The following is a 17,390-nucleotide window of genomic DNA, read 5'->3' on the forward strand; positions in this document are numbered from 1 at the left end:
GAAGTGGGAGAGTAGCCGCAAATAATCGAAATCATCTTGTTTTTGTCACATGTTCCACGTTTCTCCCGTCTTCCTTCCTAACTGATTGTTTTTATTCTGCAGCCTTCAGGAAAAGGCAGCCACCGTCTGAACTCGGATAAACACGAAAGCGGTAACGGTGATTACAGTATTTCAGGATAATTCTCAGCCACATTCGGCCCCAAAATCCCTGCTTTCACGCAAAACAGAATTAAACGAATTGCGGCTCATGTTGTGGCGCACACGTGCCCTGTCAGACTTAGTAGCAGCATCTCGTAGCTCCGCCCTCCGTTAATTTAGCCGATGTCTCATTTCTGCTTCAATTAGCGAACCAGCAGTTTGACTCGTAATGCCTAAACGGTTATAACGAAGCTTTGCACCCTTGCCACTGGCATTAAACTCCGCAATTTCACATTTAGCAAAATGGGCCAATAACAATAAAATACACACACACACACACACACACACACACACACAAAAACACTGCTTTACCTCCCTTTAGGTCGCCACTCTTAAAAAAGTTGTCACATTAAAACAGTATGATGTATTTTTTTTTTTTTTAGTAGTCAATTAAAAAGCTCACCAACAGCATCCTGAGATGCTCATCGTGAAACCTAGCGAGAGGGGGGCCTGCAGTTCCACTCAGTTCTACTCGGCCAGACCATAATATAACCTGGGGCCGATAAACCAATAATATTTCACTACTTGCTGCACCGGGGTTCCTTTTTGTATCTCGTTTACCTGCGGAGGTGCCAAGGCAAGAGCCCATCCGCAAGAATTACAGCACCTTTATAATAGCTTTTTCTCCGCTGCGGCGGCTCCCCATGACTGCCAGTGAAAGTACAGCCGCCCTCTCGCTGAGGCACCTGGCTGTGCTGCGCGACTGGCCGCCTGCTAAGTGCAGGTGTAGCCTAATAGTGGGTTTGTGACTCTGCAGAGGGAAAAGTACATGGCGGCTCGGGGAAAAGAGCTCGCAGCTGGCCCCCAGGGTGGGAAGGGAGGGAGGTGCAGAGGGGGGGGGAAGAAAGTTTCACTTAAAGACACAGGGGGAGACGAAACAAACACGCCCTCGCAATGAAGACTTCATCATCTTTTTTTTTCTTTTTCTTTTCTTCCCCCTGCAGCTTTATGATCTTCAAAGCTTTGGGTGAAGAGGAGAAACTGGAAAAAAAAAAAAAAAAAGAACGCCGGTGAATTCCGAGCAGACGTTAAAGATCCCTTATTAAAGACGGTCGCAAGCCTTTAGTTTTCATCCCTGGCTCCACTTTTGTAGCCTTGAAACATTTATACAACAGCCTCCCCCCTCAAAAAAAAAAAAAACAGGTACAGATGTCTGGGAAACTTCCTGCTGGAAGTGAGGCTTTTTTTTTTGGACCTTCCAACAAGGTTCCGTGGGACAAACGCTAGGAGGGTTTTCACTCACCATGGAGAGATTTAAGCCAGGTAACTGTGCCCTGTGTGACATCACAAAGGGCTGGGTCTTTTTCTTTTTTTTTTTACTCAGCTTGGAGAGACACCAGTCAAGTTGCAGTCCCCCTTTGTGACATCACAAAAGGCAGAGTGACAGAACTCTGTGTTTCAGCACATATTTAAAAAACAAAACAAAAAAAACACACACCATGCAAAGAGCAAAATAAGTGCACACATTACTGGTGGGGTTGACAGACAGTCCAGAGACACGTTTTACTATCAGACAACATTGTTGGGGTCGTTTTCACACGCACGTGGACCTTTAAAGTGTCTCCTACCATCAGACTCCCTGCGGGCTCCAACAAATCACTGTCGTCCAAACGACTCCGAGCGCTGGGTGCCGCTGTTTTACGCACTGACTCACCGAGCACCTCCCCCCCCCCCCTCCCCCCCCCCCCCCCCCCAAAAAAAACCCAGCCATGAGCTGGAACTTTTTTTTTTCTTCTTCTTCTTCTTCCTTCCACGTTCAGTAATCTGACACCGAGAAGAAGGACTCGAGCTCTGGCGGCAGCAGCAGCAGCAGCAGGAGGAGGAGGAGGAGGAGGAGGAGGATGGACCCAAGTTAACTCCGAGGCTGGAGCGGAAGGAGCGAGCAGTCATCGGCCGAGCGCAGAACCGAGAAGGATCGACTCAACAGCAGCGGCAACAGCAGGAGCAGCAGCAGCAGCAGCAGGAGGAGGAGGAGGAGGAGGAGGAGGAGGAAGAGGAGGAATTGCTGTGCGCAAAGAGCGAACAAAAAACAAAAACAACCAAAAAAAAAAAACAACTACAGCGGGAGCGAGGGAGAAAGAAAGAACGAGAAAGAAAGAAAAAAAAAGAAAGGAAGCAAGACGTCGAGCCTCCGGAGCGGACCCGCGCGTCCCAGCAGCGTCCGTCCGCCCTCCAATGATCCCGAGGCGGCGAGCTCCACTCTCCACAGGCGGATGGGTAACTTTCCACGGCGCTCTGTGAGGAGTAGATGATGAAGAATTTCAGCGGCAGTGCCCTCCACGGCAACAACAACAACCACCACCACCACCAGACTCCCAACCACGTCAGAGAGCGGGGCAGCAGCAGGAAGAGCGCCGGCGTCCTCTCGGCCGTGCCGCTGCGCCTCTCGCTGCGCGGTTATGGGTTCTGCATGGCCACGCTCTTCTTCTTCTGCTTCGGCTCGCTCTTCTACCAGCTGAACGGCGGACCGCCGAAGATCTTGCTGGACATCCGACAGTATCTCGGTAAGAGAGAGAGCGAGACACAGAGAGAGAGAGAGAGAGAGAGAGAGAGAGAGAGAGAGAGAGAGAGAGAGAGAGAGAGAGAGAGTGTGTGTCAGTGTTTGTTATGATCGTCACCATCAGTTATCGGGGCTCATCCTCGGAAGGGGGGGTATTGTTTGTGGGGGGAAAAGTTGCCGTGCACGAGAGAGCGCTGGAGAACTTCCCAGACGGGGTTGAAAAAGGTTCCTCAAAAGCGACCCGCGGACCTCGGAGGTCTCAACTTCACCTCCGCATGCGCGCGTCAGCCAGCTGATTTTTTTTTTTTTGCAGCATGCTGGGCGGTTTGCCCTCGAGGGACTCGCGGGGCAGACACGGCTCAGCTTATACGGGCACGAGCCGGTGGGTATCGATGCCCCGCGTGCACGTGCACTGGCACTTGCACCGCTCGGCTGGTTGCGCGCGTTTACGCACGACTGGCACCGGCGGGACGAGGCGCGCGAGCGTTTCCCGCCCCCCAGTGCACGTGCCGGCCAATTTGGTTTTGAGCAGGAGTTGCTGTTGTTTGTTGTTTGTTTGTTGTTGTCTTCATACCTGAACGAGATTCTGGCCTCCTCCTTGAGGTCGAAGGTGAAAGGTCGAGCAGCTGGCGATGGATTTATGGAGGCGCATCACGTGATGAGACCACGCACTGCTCAGTTTTCAGATTAATTGTCTGCATGGCGCTTGTTTTTGTGACCCATTTCTTCCTTCTTTCTTTTTTGGAATAAGAAAAAAAAAAAAAAAAAAATCAGTTGATGCATTGCAGTCCAGGCCATACATTAAAAAACAAAGCCAGTCCCAAATCAGTCCGTGCATGTGCGCCACACACTGCGTGCGACAGTTGCTAGCATTTTCAGACAAATATTCCGGGTGCTCTCTTCGTACCGTCCGTGTATGTTTAATGAAGACACAATGAATCCCATTCAGCTACTGAGTGAAACATTTTACACACGGACGTTCCCCCTCCCCCACAAACAAATCACCTCCCTGGCTGACGGCCCCTCCCCCATGTCCGTAAGAAAACACTGATTCCACTGGACACAGTTTCACGTTGATTCGACACATTTTTTTTATCAGGGGACGACGGCTCCGTGACTCATTTTCAGTTCGGCGAATGAAGGCAAAGAAGGGAATGCGGCCTTCGTTTTTGTTGGTCGTGGCCGTCGGCCAGTCGTCTAATCGGGGCAGCGTCGAACACTCGGCACCGGGATGAAGTTTTGCCCACGTGAGCCTGTTTACATGTGGGCCGTCTCGAATGCGGGCTGTGCGTGGTTCCTCGCCGATGACCCGCGAGGCCTTGATGACGTGATAAACATCTGGAACCGAGTGAGAGTCACTCACCAAGTCGGCCGCTAATCCCGAGGGGTCACACGGCTTTCCTGTCAACGCACACACACACACACACACACACACACACACACACACTTGGGTAGTTTAGGGTCCTGCAGATCGGGGTCAATCAGTTTTTACGTCACTTTCGCAACTCACTCAGGGATTCGCTGGAACTAAACAATTGTGCAATTTAAATTGTCGAGAAAGACTTACAAAGTGAACAACAGATTATAATAGCAAGAATGGAAGCAAAAACCAACAGAAAGAATCTAAACATAATTGAATGGGAGCGAGAAGAAGTAAAACTTCTGCACTACCAATATGCAATGATCTGCAATAAATAATTACATGCTGACTTCTGTGCTTTTACTACTACTCCTACAGAAATACACAATTTCATATCAAAACACAGTTGTGTGGCACAGTGTGCTGTTATCTGGAGCTCTACGGAAGCTTTTCTGTTAGTTTTTTTTTTTTTCGCTCATGAGATGAAAAAAAGATAAAGCCAGCAGTGACGATAATATGGGACCTTCAAAGTTCTGTGAAGTGGGCGCAGGCTTCACACTTTCTCGAGAAGGTCGTCGCTCGCAGCCAGCCAGCCAGCCAGCCAGCCAGCCAGCCAGCATCGGCTGTGCTGTCTCTCCTCAGCACTGAAGGGCCACTAGACCTCTGAGGAGCTGCGGGAGACGCGAGGGGCTCAACCTGTCAGCGCAGCCTCTCAGGAGAGCGCAGCCGCGTAATCCGGCGGCACTTAAAACGGCTCTGGGGTGAAGCGGCAGGGCGAGGACTCCGTCTTCGAGGAGATGAATGAGCGGGCCGGGGGCCCCACCTGCGCGAGTAACCCACCAACCCCCCCACCCCACCCCACCCCGAGGGCCATCTGCGGCGGAGCCTGACTCCTCTCTGCACTCTGCCGGTTACGTAACCGTGACACAAACGCGTTGTAGCACCTTGGCGGAGAGTTCCGGATGAGTCATGGTCGTCACACCGCTGGCAGTGGTGGGGAGATAGTTAAGGGAGATCGCGGGAGAAACACTTCGACTTTACTTTGTATTAGCATGTGTTTTTTTTTAGCAACAGTATTGTGATTATATCGATATTTAAACTTACAGTGTGTAAAATTCCGCCGTCTCGTGGTCAGATTTTTAGATTGCAGCGCCTCCCTCACCTTCCCTCTCCCGAGCTCGCCAGTGAACTACGGAGGTCTGTGCACACAAACCCGGATACCTCGTCCACCTTCTTCTTCGTTGTTTTACTTTCCTCACACAAGAAACATGGAGGTGCAAGATGGCAGCTGACTCGGAGCAAGACCCTTGCTTTATCTACAATCTTTTCATTAATTTAATAAGAACGGTTCTATCGGGAGGAAACCAAATGACTTTTGTGAGCATACACTTTTATTAATATATTTACGGGCAATATATCAAGCTTTTTTCCAATTTAAAAATCATAAATCAGGCCGACCTTTACGCAGTGGACCTTTAAAAGGAAGAGTCAGTCTGGGTTCAGAGTTTAGAGAAAAAAATTCTTTCTAATCTGTTTTTTTTGGACGAGCTGGTGAGCTGGTTTCATTAAACCCTCACCAAAGCCACCCGGTGGCAGAGAAAAGACCTCAGTGTCGTCTGACGCTCTTTTATTCAGGAAATGTTGTCGGCTGCAGGGTTAGATCGTCACTTGGGATGCGTGCAGCGTCTGAAATGAACTCTGCCTGCTGGCCACTGCTCAGCTGTCCCGAGGAGGCTGATTAGTTCTCCAGTTAATCATTTTAATCTTTAATCTAATTTAATCGTTAGCTGCAAATGCCGCCTCTAGGGGAGAATCCTTAGCAAACCGGTAAGGTCACTTTTTGAGCGAAGCTCACTTTTAGACATGGACTCTCTTCGTCCTCGTTCTCTGGCCACTTCCTCTCACTCTGCGGTCCAAGGGCGCTAGCTCCAGTATTTTGTCAGAGATTAGGGGGGAACCTGGAAACTCTCAGGATTCCCTCGCGGGTCTGCGCTGATGCTAAAAACTCGCTAACTTCTCTTCCTCAAACTCTCTCACGTGGATCTGAGCAGATATTGAGCAGCATCGCAACAGCCACCCAGGGTGCGATAGGAGCTGCGTGATTGGCTGATTTATTTACTCAGCGTCTCGCTTTTGGCCGAGATGAAGGTGAGGATTCCTGGTGGGGTCACCGAGCGTGTGTGTGTGTGTGTGTGTGTGTGTGTGTTCGTACTCGCAGAAGAGAATAGTGGGCTGATTTTGTGCGGCCTGCTGCAGCTGGAACAGACCCCGTTCTGTCTGCGGGCCCGGCAGGGAGGTGCTCGCTGTTCTGAGGGCGTCACTCAGCGTTGCAGCAGCTCCAGGACCTCTGAGACCCTCTGCACCTTCTGGCAGCCGGCCAAAACCCCCCTCCCCTCGCCGCCAGGTTCCACGCCGCTGCTCGCACATCCGACAGAGTGATGTGTCGGTGCATCTGTGTGTGTGTGGGTGTGTGTGGTTGTGTGTGTGTGTGTGTGTCCTCCATGGGTGAATGCACAATCGCACATGAAAGCGACGCGAGCATCGGTCTCGGCAGAGCTGCGCGGGTTCCGACTGCAAAATATATAAATATAGAATCATATGATATAAATTTAGGTTATTATGTTATATATTATCTTTAATCATATAACCCTCAGTTTTTTCCAAGCCATGTTTGAAAAACAAATTTTTTCAGTCGCGCTGAACTGCAGCATATGACACAAAATTCAGAAAAAGAAAACGGAATTTAATCGACTTAAAATGGGACCATGTGAGAATCAGAAACCACGAGGACTCAATTTCCAACTCTCTCTTCTGTGTTTGGATGCCGCAATTATACCCCTGCGCTGACATCTGAAGTGACGGTTCTCCTCATGATCCCCTGGGGCGGGCGGGGGTGGGGGTGGGTGGGGGGGGGGGGTGAGAGAGGCATTGTGGGAAAACAAGGCTTTGTTCATGGAAGTATGCATCAGAACATGGTCGCACGTGCGGTGTAGCGAGTCAAAGAAGTGCATTTTACCCTCTGTCTCACCACAATAAACCCCCTGATTGTTAAGGGAGCAGTTACTACTTGGCCAACAAGTGGTTCCTCAGACTGCCCAGAAGCTGGGAAAGTGTCGCTCTCGCAGACTGCAAGCAGGGCGGTGTTGGGCTGTGGGCGGGGGTGGGGGGGATTAGGCTCGGTATGTGTGGACACAGAAGCAGCTTCAGGGAATTTTCTCCCGCCCTCCGCTTCAACCTTCTGTCTCGCTTTGCAACCAGCGTTGCTCAGGAAGTGGGTAGAAACCCAAACGGTCGAGGTGGATTTTACGCATTTACTTGGTTTGTTGCTGGTGAAATCTAGAAGGCTGAGTTATGTGCGTTGAGAAAGTGAGAGGGAGAGAGGAGGAAGTGAGATGGGGAGTGGGGGGTGTAGGTTCCCCGCTGTGGGAAGGCCAAGAAAAGGAACTTGTGTTGCCCGTGACCTCCATCAGCATAGACTGAAACACAGGATGTTGATGATGATTATCTATAAATGAAATATGCATCAGTTGAGGCTGTAAGCTAATGTTCTATTACTCATTCAAACCTTTATCCATTCAAACCTTTGAGCGTATAAACCCAACTTAAGCCTTCTTTAGTGTCTGAAAATGCTCTCTCTTCTTCTATTGATGCAAAACGCCATCCAGTTCTGGTGAGAGGAAGAAAGTATTGCTCCTGCAGCCACTTTAGCGTCATGCTAATTTCTCTAGCAGCAGCTCAGCTTTGCGGGGGCCACTTCCTGTTTATCTTGTTTGTGTGTTTCTGTTTTTGACGAATGAGCAGTCGCAGTAGCAGTGGGCACCGTCTGCTTTTGAGCTGCTTTAATCCAGCTTGTTAGCACGAAGCTTTAAGTAAGCTAGAAACTCAACGGCTATTAGCCGCTGCTCTGTCTGCTTTACCTTTCCGTGTCACAAGCTTCCAGTGCTGTAAATTTGATTACTTCACCTAAATGTCCACACTTGAGGATTCTCTGTGTGCGCACTCAGAAAACACACTCATAATGTGCTGAAACTAACACACACTTCAGACATCTACAGAAGAGCTTTGGCGAGTGGGCCCGAAAAGGAAGTGTGAGTTTTGGAGCAAAGTCGCTTCTCTAGTATACCCACTTCCTGTCTGAGGAAAGGCTATTAAAAACAGGCCATTTATTTCAACTATTAATATATTTTTTCTGCTTTGGACACATTTAGGACATAACAGGAAACACTCCACGCTTCATGGTGGTTTTTACCAAAGTGTCAAAATTAAATCAATTTGTGTCACTTGACGTTTCACAGTGATTGCAGGTTTGTCCCCGTCAGAGTCAGAGGCGAGGTTTGCCCCGAGTAAACCCGTCCAGTACTTGAGTTTGAGCTCAAACGACAAGCCGAAGCACAAAAATATCTAAATATTCAATAGCGAGCCTCCTTCGGGGAGGAAAACCATTTCCATACGTCTGACACCTCCAGCTGACAGGACTGGTGTTGGAGGTGGGAGGGGGGGGGCGGGGGGGGGGCTGGACGATAACCTGCTTTTCTTTTGCGTTCCCTCCGCCTACAATGCGTCACTTTGCATGGAAGTGTGGAGGAACACTGAGCAAGGACCCTGAAACAGTTGCCAAACAGACCCGTACAGCTCAGTGCCGAAACAATTGCGCAGTTTATGATTTCCCCTGCACTGGTAAAACAGGTGAGCCCCCCTGCTGAGCTAAAGCTAGCACGCTTTGTTTATTTGTCCAGTCTCTATTGTGCACGGCATGCCTGCTAATAGGCTTATGCAGCTCAATTAAAAGGTAATACCATTAATATTAGGCTAATAGTCTAAAAGTTACCTAAAGAAAATAAACACCATGGGTTTAAATGAGCCCATTTGAACATGAGAAACCAGAGTTGCAGTTGCTTTCAGTGCACCGTTAAAGTTTTCTCCTTTTTTTTTTTTTTTTTGTTGACATGATGACTGATGGCTATCCACATTCGATGATTACAGTGTATAATACGTTTGGGAAAAAAACAAAACAAAACAGCGTCTTGACCCGGTGATTACACCATCGAGGCAATTAGCATCGCCAATTAGCTTCTCGGCGAGGCGGCCTGCCCTCCCCGGAGAGGCGGCCAAACACCGAAACAACAACGGCGGCTAATTATCCTCCATTAGCTTGCTTGTTTTTTGCCACACAAAAGAAAATTACCGACGCACCAGCGCAGCAACAGCTGCTGTAGGGCCCGCCGAGCGACGACGCCTGAAACCCCGGAGAATTCCTGGATAAATGTGTGGGCAGCGCTCTGTGAATAGACTCGTTTGCCGTGCGGCGGTAATTGAGAGCCCCCTGCTTCTCGAGGACGAACGTCGGCTCGCCGCTGTCAAAATTGGTGCAATTTTTTTATTTTTTTTTCTTCCTGTAATTGCAGAGGGCGTCTTTTCCAGGCCATCGTCAAACTTGTTGCCTCATCTAATCTCAGAGTGTTTCGCATTTTTCAAAGTGCACGACTGAAGCTGCGGTGTTTAGCTCTTAAAATTTGCCCAAAAAGTTTTTCAGAGAAATTTTCATACCTCGTATGTTTTTTCTCTCAATTTCTTCACTGTTTTGCCCTCAAATATATTTTAAAAACAAACAAACAAACACTCTCTTTGCCTATTTGGACCAAAAGTGTTGAAACACTTTTCGCATTCCTTTGTTTATTGCCAGCCGAACGGCCAATGTGTCTGGATCCCGCTTCCGTCGGTGTGGCCGCAAATGCACTTGTCATCAAATTGCAGCTCTGTGTGGTCGCCAGGGCGAAGCAATTAAGCCTGCAAGCTCAACATGGTAAATCGGGAATAGTGCAGAGAAAACAAGTAGGAAAAAGCAACACGATCAGAGTTGTACGGTGAACAGCCTGTTTCATGGCAGCGACAAAAAAAACCAAAAAAAAAAAAACAGTGGTTGCATGTAAGTACAAAGAGGTTGAAGAGCTGATAGCTACCAACACTGTTGAAACCACAATGGTTTGGTTTGGGGAAAAAAAAATATATTCCGATTTTAAAGTTTTTTATTGCCTGGGTTCATCTGAGTTAAATAAGTTGATTTTTCATTTTTTTTCATTTTTTCTTTTTTTTGCCCCCTCCTCGTCCCCGCCGTCCAGCTTAAGACCATTAAAGCCGCTAAGCCATCTAAAATATTTAATGAAACAGTCGGCGCTTCAATTGTTAAGCGGCACCACTTCAAGCCCACCAGGGCTCACTTTCCTGGATCATTATGGCTCGGCGGCGTTCGCAGTTCAGCTTGTGCACTTTCAGAGCGAAAGCGGTTCTGACGTACCTGCAGACGGGTCGATTTAGCCACGAGTTCTTGAACGCAGCGGTAAAGAGCCGCACAATTATCTCCCGGAGAAGAATGAGAGCGCCAAAAAAGATTTTTTAAAAAGTGAAGGTGCTGATGGAATCTGAACTTTTTCAATCAATTCTGGCTATTTCGCAATAAATACGCAAAATACTGTTTGCGTATTCATTGCAAACTACTTGATTTGTCCTCTCAATTGCACAATCATACGCTCAATAGATTTTTGTTCTGCAGATTTACAGGTTTTTTTTTTTCCACGGGCTCCTAAATGTTCTGGTCCAATTACTGCTTACATCTGCTTCCATTTTTTTGTTTTGTTTAATTCCTTTTGACGGGTTTCTTTGTCTTCCCGTCTTGTCAGGGAATTTAGATTTATGGGCGGAAAAATTAAAGTTACTGTTCTGCATCAACCTTTTTATATATTTTTTTCCATTCATGAATTATACACACTAAATTGATTTTGCCTGTTGTTCTCGGAATTGCAGGGATGAAGATGTCAAACGATATGTTTGAAGTTAAAGGGCAGCGATGAAGACGACGCTCCGTCTGAACACGGCGCTCTTCTCAACTGTGTCTTGATTTTAATTTTTTATCTCTTTCCTAGAATTTGTTGCTCTGCGCGGTCCGCTCGTCGCGAGCCTCGGGGGGGGGGGGGGGGGGGGGGGGGGGCGCTGTCAGGTGTTCGCTCCTTCGCCAGACATCAGACGTGGCCGCAGATGACGACTGTTGTAAAGCCTTTGGCCTTCGTGGCCGCGGGGGTCTCTCTCTCGTCGGCTCTGGCGCAGACTTGTTTATTCCAAAAAGGCCCGTACGTTTTTTTTTTTTTCCCCACAAAACGTTGAAGGAAAACATTACATGGCGCTAAAACAATGTTTTCTCGCAGCCAGGAATTGTGGGATATTGGGAAGTCAGCGGTGCACAACACACACAGAGCCGAGCGTATCCTTATTTTGCACCAAAGGTGTTTGGTCTCAACACAAAGCTGCGGGAAATGCCTCCGTTAAACTGAGTCGGTGAATTGACCGCGTAAAGTGCAATGTATTTTTCATATTTCACTACTTCTCATATTAAACATTCATCTCTGCTTTGAACTCCGGTATTCTGCAAAGACTCGCGCCTCCCGCGCACCGCAAAGAATGCATCTTAATTAGCCGTCTCGAGAGTCGGGTTGGCGCCGTGCCCCTCTGCGCGTCTCTGAAGGCCCGAGTTGAAGACGGCGACCGAGAGATGCGACGACGCAGCCCCTCCCGACTCCTGCCCAAACGGAACCTCGCGCAACAGGCTTTCGCTTCGCGTCGCTCGGAAGGGTCTCGAAAAAAACTGCTCGTGGCCTCGTTCCGCGTTTCAGCGACAGAGCCGCGCGATATTGTCGAAGCGCACGCGTCGCTCGGATGGCGCGCGTGGCGAAAAGTTGCGAGCCAGCTGAGTTTTCGGAGATCGCCGAAACATCAGAATGAAGGGTTTGTTTTGGAGCTAAATTTGAACGGCCAACTGTGCGACGTCTCAAGGAAACCGATGGCGTTGAATTCAACGGCAAAAACGTGTATTTTTGTCTTTGTCACTAAAAATAAAGAATCTGTCTATTTACCGTTAAAAAAGTAAATAACATTTGCATCATGAGCATGTCAATTTATAAGGAGTCGGCCAGATTGCACCAGCGCATATCTGCAGTAGCTCAGAAGAAGAATCCGCACAGGGTTGTTTTGAATGCTTTGCTTCAAATTTCACCCGGTGTAAGAAAAAAAACAAACATTTGCTTGAGACAGAGAACGAAGAAAAGAGTTTGTGTTCCCTCTGAGGGGTTTTATGGGCGCAGACGCAGGGCACCTTCTTCCCGCAGACAGCAGCCAAGTTGAACCTGTCCAACCCAGTGCCTGTAGAATCTTGATCTTGTTGACCATCAGCTCCGTGTTCCTCGTCGACCTCAGCAATATAACTGTGTGAAATGTTTCCTCTTTGTCCGACGTTCTGCAGAATTTACAGTCGCGCCTGCGACAAAATGCATAAATTCCTGGCTTTCCCGGCTCTTTTAGCAAGTCTAACACCCAGGAAATCCCCAAATTTCCCCTGAATCCCATCTCAACACTATTATTAGTAGCAAATGTCTCCACTTGCTTCAGGTGGAGTAGTGTCGGAGCTATTCTTAGAGATTAAAACTATTCCAGCCTGTCTACGTTGAAATGTATTACTGGCAAGAGAGCAGAACAAACAGCCTGAAAAGCATTTTTGCAGTCTTCTGATGGAATGTGGTCGTCCCCCGTGGAAAGCAAACATCACCTCAGCCAAATCTCGCACCCGGCCTCGATATGTGCTCTCCTTCTCTGAAATCTACCGTTTTCTTCTCCGTCTTCGCCTTCTCCTCGGCTCCCTCCGCGGTCCCGATTTTACGCTTGCGCGATTCCCCTCCATCCCCCTGTCTCTTTCGCGAAATGTGACGGACGGCACATCGAGCTGCCAGAAAAACAGTGAGAGCCGGTGCTAAAATCCACACTCCCCCGTCACCTATCAAGCCTTCAAACTCCTCAATGCCCAGATCTCCTTTTCTCAGGTTGGTCTGCAGGACCGCTCTCAGGCCAAACAGCCAAGATCTCCTGAAGTCTCACAGACGTTTTTTGTGAGACAGACGTTTTCTTTTTGCAAATTTAGTGAGTGAATAAGGTGGGTTTTTTTTATTATTTTTGAGACATTTCAAGTGGGAGCGGCATCGTCCAAAGTTAACAAAGTCTCGGTCCAAGGAAAGACAAACAAACATCCAACTCCCGAAAGTTTCTTTTTTCCTGCTCTGGTCTGAACTCCTCCATTTTCACTGTGGGGGGATTGGTTCAGGAGAAATAAGCGGACGCAATTAATGTTGTTAATTGCAGGGAAAGGAATGGTCGGCCGACAGATTGATAAAGTGAAGTTGACTGAAAACACGGCCATTAAATGTTGTGGACTCCACTTGGCCTGAAGAGTTTCCTCCTTCCTCTGCTTGCTGTGTGTTTCAGAGCTGGGAGACTCTGCTGCTAAGCTAAGATGGTTTTGGCATCCTAAAAGCTTACGGGTCTATTTGGAGGTACTTCTGCAAATTGTCCAGGGTCCCAGACCCCTCATTTCATCTTTTAGCACCTCAATTTGAGCTGAACCCTCGATGTATCACCGGTCATCGTGGCAGATACACGTCTCTAATTCACTCATTTCTCTGCAGAGAGAAATAGATGAGCAAGGAATCTCAGGCGCTTTTTTTTTTTTTTTTTTTGCAGCGGACCACAGCGAGTTCAGGAATCTCTATTGTCTTTAACAAGAGGTCAAAGGTTATGTTAGGACCCTACAGCTAAATCCTGCCAGTTAAATGGCCAAACCCCAATGTTTGGTATTTATTCTGAGGCACAAGGGTCTGAAAAGCTTAAAGTTTGGCTCAGTCCACCGGCCCAAATCCTGGCTGTGTAGTTTTTCCACTGGCTTGGCCCAAAACAACTTAGCCGCCTCGTGGCCAAGTACCTTTCTGCTGTACCAGCCTGGACTGGACCCGGGTTCTATTTCTGCCAAGTTGGATCGCTCCGTGCCACAAACCAATCAATCAGTCCGCCACAGAGTGACTGTTCAAAAATCTCCACCACGAATCCAACCCCCGATTGGTCGCACAGTTTCTCCCCGGTTTTGTCCCTTCTTTTTTTTTTTTTTTTCCACCTCATGCTACTTGTCACCGTTTCCTCTACATCTTCCTGACGTGTGTCCCTGCTTTCGGCTTCGAGCCGCTCTGCGAAATGCTTCCACAGCACTTAAATCTTTCCTGGACAGCAACGCGAGCAGATGTCGGCCTGCTCACCACCTTGAACTTGTGTGACACGAAGCCGGTGCTACCGGCGCGCTGGCTCGGCACCGCTAATCACTACATGCCGTTCCATTACACATTTCACTATGAAATGTCAAACCACCCCACCCCCCTTTTTCAACCAGATTGTTCATTTTCCAGTGTGGATGCACGGTTCATTTCCCTCAGACTTTACACACCAAAAGGTCAACGTTTACGACAACATCGACGCGTTCGTATTTCAGCGCTTGGATTTAAGCGTTGATACACTTTTACTGTACTGGTCCTGTGGTGCGGCAGCTCTTCAGATACATCCCTCAGTTTCCTGTCATCATTTACCCTGCACTCAGTGTGTCCGGGCACTGTAGTCTATCCCAGCTGTCCTGGGGCGAAGGTGGGGTTTCTGTCTGGACAGTGGACAAGTGGTATTAGGTGGTCAGGTGGTCTTAATGTAATGTTTGTACAAAGACACTATGTAAGTCCAACCAACCATTGCCTTTTCACTCCTTTTCATTGGGGTTTTATTTCAAGGAGCGGTGCCAATGGACTGAGGCAAAACCGCCTTTGTACGCAATTGAGCAGAGTCGGATAACCAGTAGGAGGTACGACAGATACAGTGTAGGCAGCACCGCAACCCTCCTTAAAGTCACCAAACCATGTGCGACCGTTTGTTTGTGATCGGTTGCTGTTGGTTTTTGCCACCGTTCCTCAACCAACATTGCGACTGACAGTCGTTCCTCGCCACTGGCGGTGATCTTTATTGGCGTTCCTCGACGGGCCATTTTTTTTAAAGCCCAGCCCAACATGAAATGCGCGGCCGCGATTGGCTAAGAGGTTGCCACCCAGCGGAGCATGTTGTGCGTGGATACCAGCTGTATGCCAAGTGAATACAAGCAAATAAAGCAAGGGAATTATGGGTATGGCTGTGCCAAGCTCGTCCGTTTCCATAAGACAGCTTCTTTATTTATTTTCAACTTTGCAAGCTGTCATCATCTTTTTTCCCTTTGCTGTCTTTTTATAACATCTGCCTTGTTAACAACTAAACAACTATGACGGTCTTAAAACATTTCATTGTACTCCGCTCCAGCGCTCGCTCCGCAGTTCTGTGTCTCTCCGTGATGAGCTTCCCATCCTTTTCCAGAAATGTGTTCCTGAAGGGCTGCAGTGAACCGCTGACCGCTGGCTGGTGCAGCTGAGCCCACGCTGCTCAATTAGAGAGCGGCTCACGCTTTAAGGTCAAAGTGGAGGCTGCGTTTACAGAAGTCGGCCCGGCGCGCTTTCGCAAGCCGTGAACAGAGTAAACGGTTTTGGAGGGGAGCTCGTTTTGTGATGCACCATGTCGAAATTGCCTTTCTGGTATATTTGCATAGTGCAGTACAGTCGCGTGGTGAAGATAGTATTTTCTGGGATTTCACTGCAGGTGTGTGACAGATTCAAATGAAAAAAAGCAACTCAAGAAATGTCCATGAGAAAGATATTAAATTAACTCTTAAGATCTCCATTATGAGAGACGTCCAAAATGTGATGCAGCATTTTTATTTTTTTCCCAGTTTTCTTTGAAAGGTCCTCGTCATAAATGTCACAGGTGCAATTGCCAGAGGGCGGTACTGCAGAGATGGTGTAATTCACATCTCGACCCGTCTATTTTTAGGAGTAAAAGGATCCCGGTGGGCTCATCTAAATAAGGGGGTCTGGAGACCTGCAGAAACTGGACACATGCTGGTTATTCTTCCCCGCAGAGCAACTCCTACATTTCCCGACTGTGTAGCCTCACAGAGAAAACCACACCAGGTCCCACCTCTCCATTGTTTTCTCATTAGCCAGATACTTTTTGGCTCCCTTCGTACCCCTCTTTCAACTCTGTCATACCCTTTCACCATGAGCAGTCTCACAGCTGATCTGTCATTACCCGACCAGAGTCCCAATGAATGGGACAGACTCCCGGATTGTGTATTTATAGGCCCGAGCTCGAAGGAACATGACACGTTGATTACAGGCCAGCACAGACAGTCTGAGTTTGTGAACCGTGAGCTGCAGCGTATAAAGAAAAGTGACCACGGGTGACCACGAGGCGCAGTTGCACCAGTGTGGTTCAGTGCTGACGTCTCTACTAAGTCAGTGGCATATGAAGGTTTTTTTAATGTAACTGGGGCAGAGTTTTTTCGCTAAATATTTTGAAGATTGGGTGTGTCGTGGCCTGCCTGGGCAGCCGTAAATAAAAAGGAGAAAAACCAACTGAAGGTGGGCAGGAATGTGGAACGTGGCCCAAATTCTCTGGATTTCCTCTGGACTGACCAAGTCCATTGAAAGTCTGAGTTAAGACGAGAGCATTGTTGAAAAAAAAAAATATCGGATGTGCCACCACATTCATTCCAACTGGTCAGATGTGTTGGACAGCTCTGGGCTCCCTATTTATGTGAGGGGCATTAGTAACATTAGCCACTTGTTAGCGCTAACTAAGGTCTTGCCAAAGCCAGAAGCGGCGTTGTCTGCTGAGAAAAGCGTTTGCTCCCAGCTCTTGCTGCTCTTTTAAAGTAGAAAAACCGTTAAGTCGTGATAAAACTGCCGCTTAGGAGCAGCAGCTAAGCTCAGCTAACACAGATTATGCTACGGTGCAGCTATCCGTGGTTGTACTACAAGTTAAAGAAGGCAGACTGGTTATGAGAACGAGTGCCACCCTAAGACTGTTAGAAAATGCTCTCTAGTGGAGGTGGGAGATAGAGTGCAGCACAGACAGCACACCCCTGCCCAGCGTGGTGGGGAAACAGTAACCGAGCACCGGCCCGTGTCCTGACGTTTGTTATGTCCGAAGCCAAGCCGAGACGATACCGTTTGAATTCGAAGCGCTGAGTTTGTGTCCTGCCGTTGTTGTTGCTATGGCTACGGCCATTCTCTCCCAGTTACAATACACCCCGTTATGACGCCCAAAAGGCATTGCTTAGGTCAAACACTGGACTTGACTTTTATTGAAATCTGACTGAATTCCATTTGAGCTCTAACATAATTGCAAAAATAACTTTTTCCCTTGGTACTGGCAGATACCGTTTGGCATGATTAGGTAGCATGTCTCCATTTGGCAATGTTGATGAACAAGAAATGTGAAAACGCATCAACATATCGATTGGAATGGATATAAATTCAAGGCAACTTCTCGTCCAAAAGCCAAACAATGCTCATCTTCTCGCCTCTGTTGGTGAGCGGACCATTTGCACACGCCGGCCCC

The 17,390-nt window shown here is 48.2% G+C and overlaps 1 protein-coding gene across 2 annotated transcripts in view; it reads left to right on the forward strand.

Moving 5' to 3' along the window:
* Positions 1–2,221: 2,221 nt before the first annotated feature.
* The window catches only part of usta (uronyl 2-sulfotransferase a), a 50,396-nt gene continuing 35,227 nt past the window's right edge, over positions 2,222–17,390 (forward strand). The window contains exon 1 of one of the 2 annotated variants that reach the window (XM_076013506.1): positions 2,222–2,702. In XM_076013506.1, the coding sequence (XP_075869621.1) occupies positions 2,447–2,702 (256 nt within the window). In that variant the 5' untranslated portion in view covers positions 2,222–2,446. The remainder of the gene's footprint in view (positions 2,703–17,390) is intronic. The other variant, XM_076013508.1, reaches the window with a different exon arrangement.

The sequence above is a fragment of the Nelusetta ayraudi genome, unplaced genomic scaffold (assembly GCF_046127955.1).
Source record: "Nelusetta ayraudi isolate G7.1 ecotype Tasmania unplaced genomic scaffold, CSIRO-AGI_Nayr_v1 ptg000151l, whole genome shotgun sequence".
NCBI classification, from domain to species: Eukaryota; Metazoa; Chordata; class Actinopteri; order Tetraodontiformes; family Monacanthidae; genus Nelusetta; species Nelusetta ayraudi.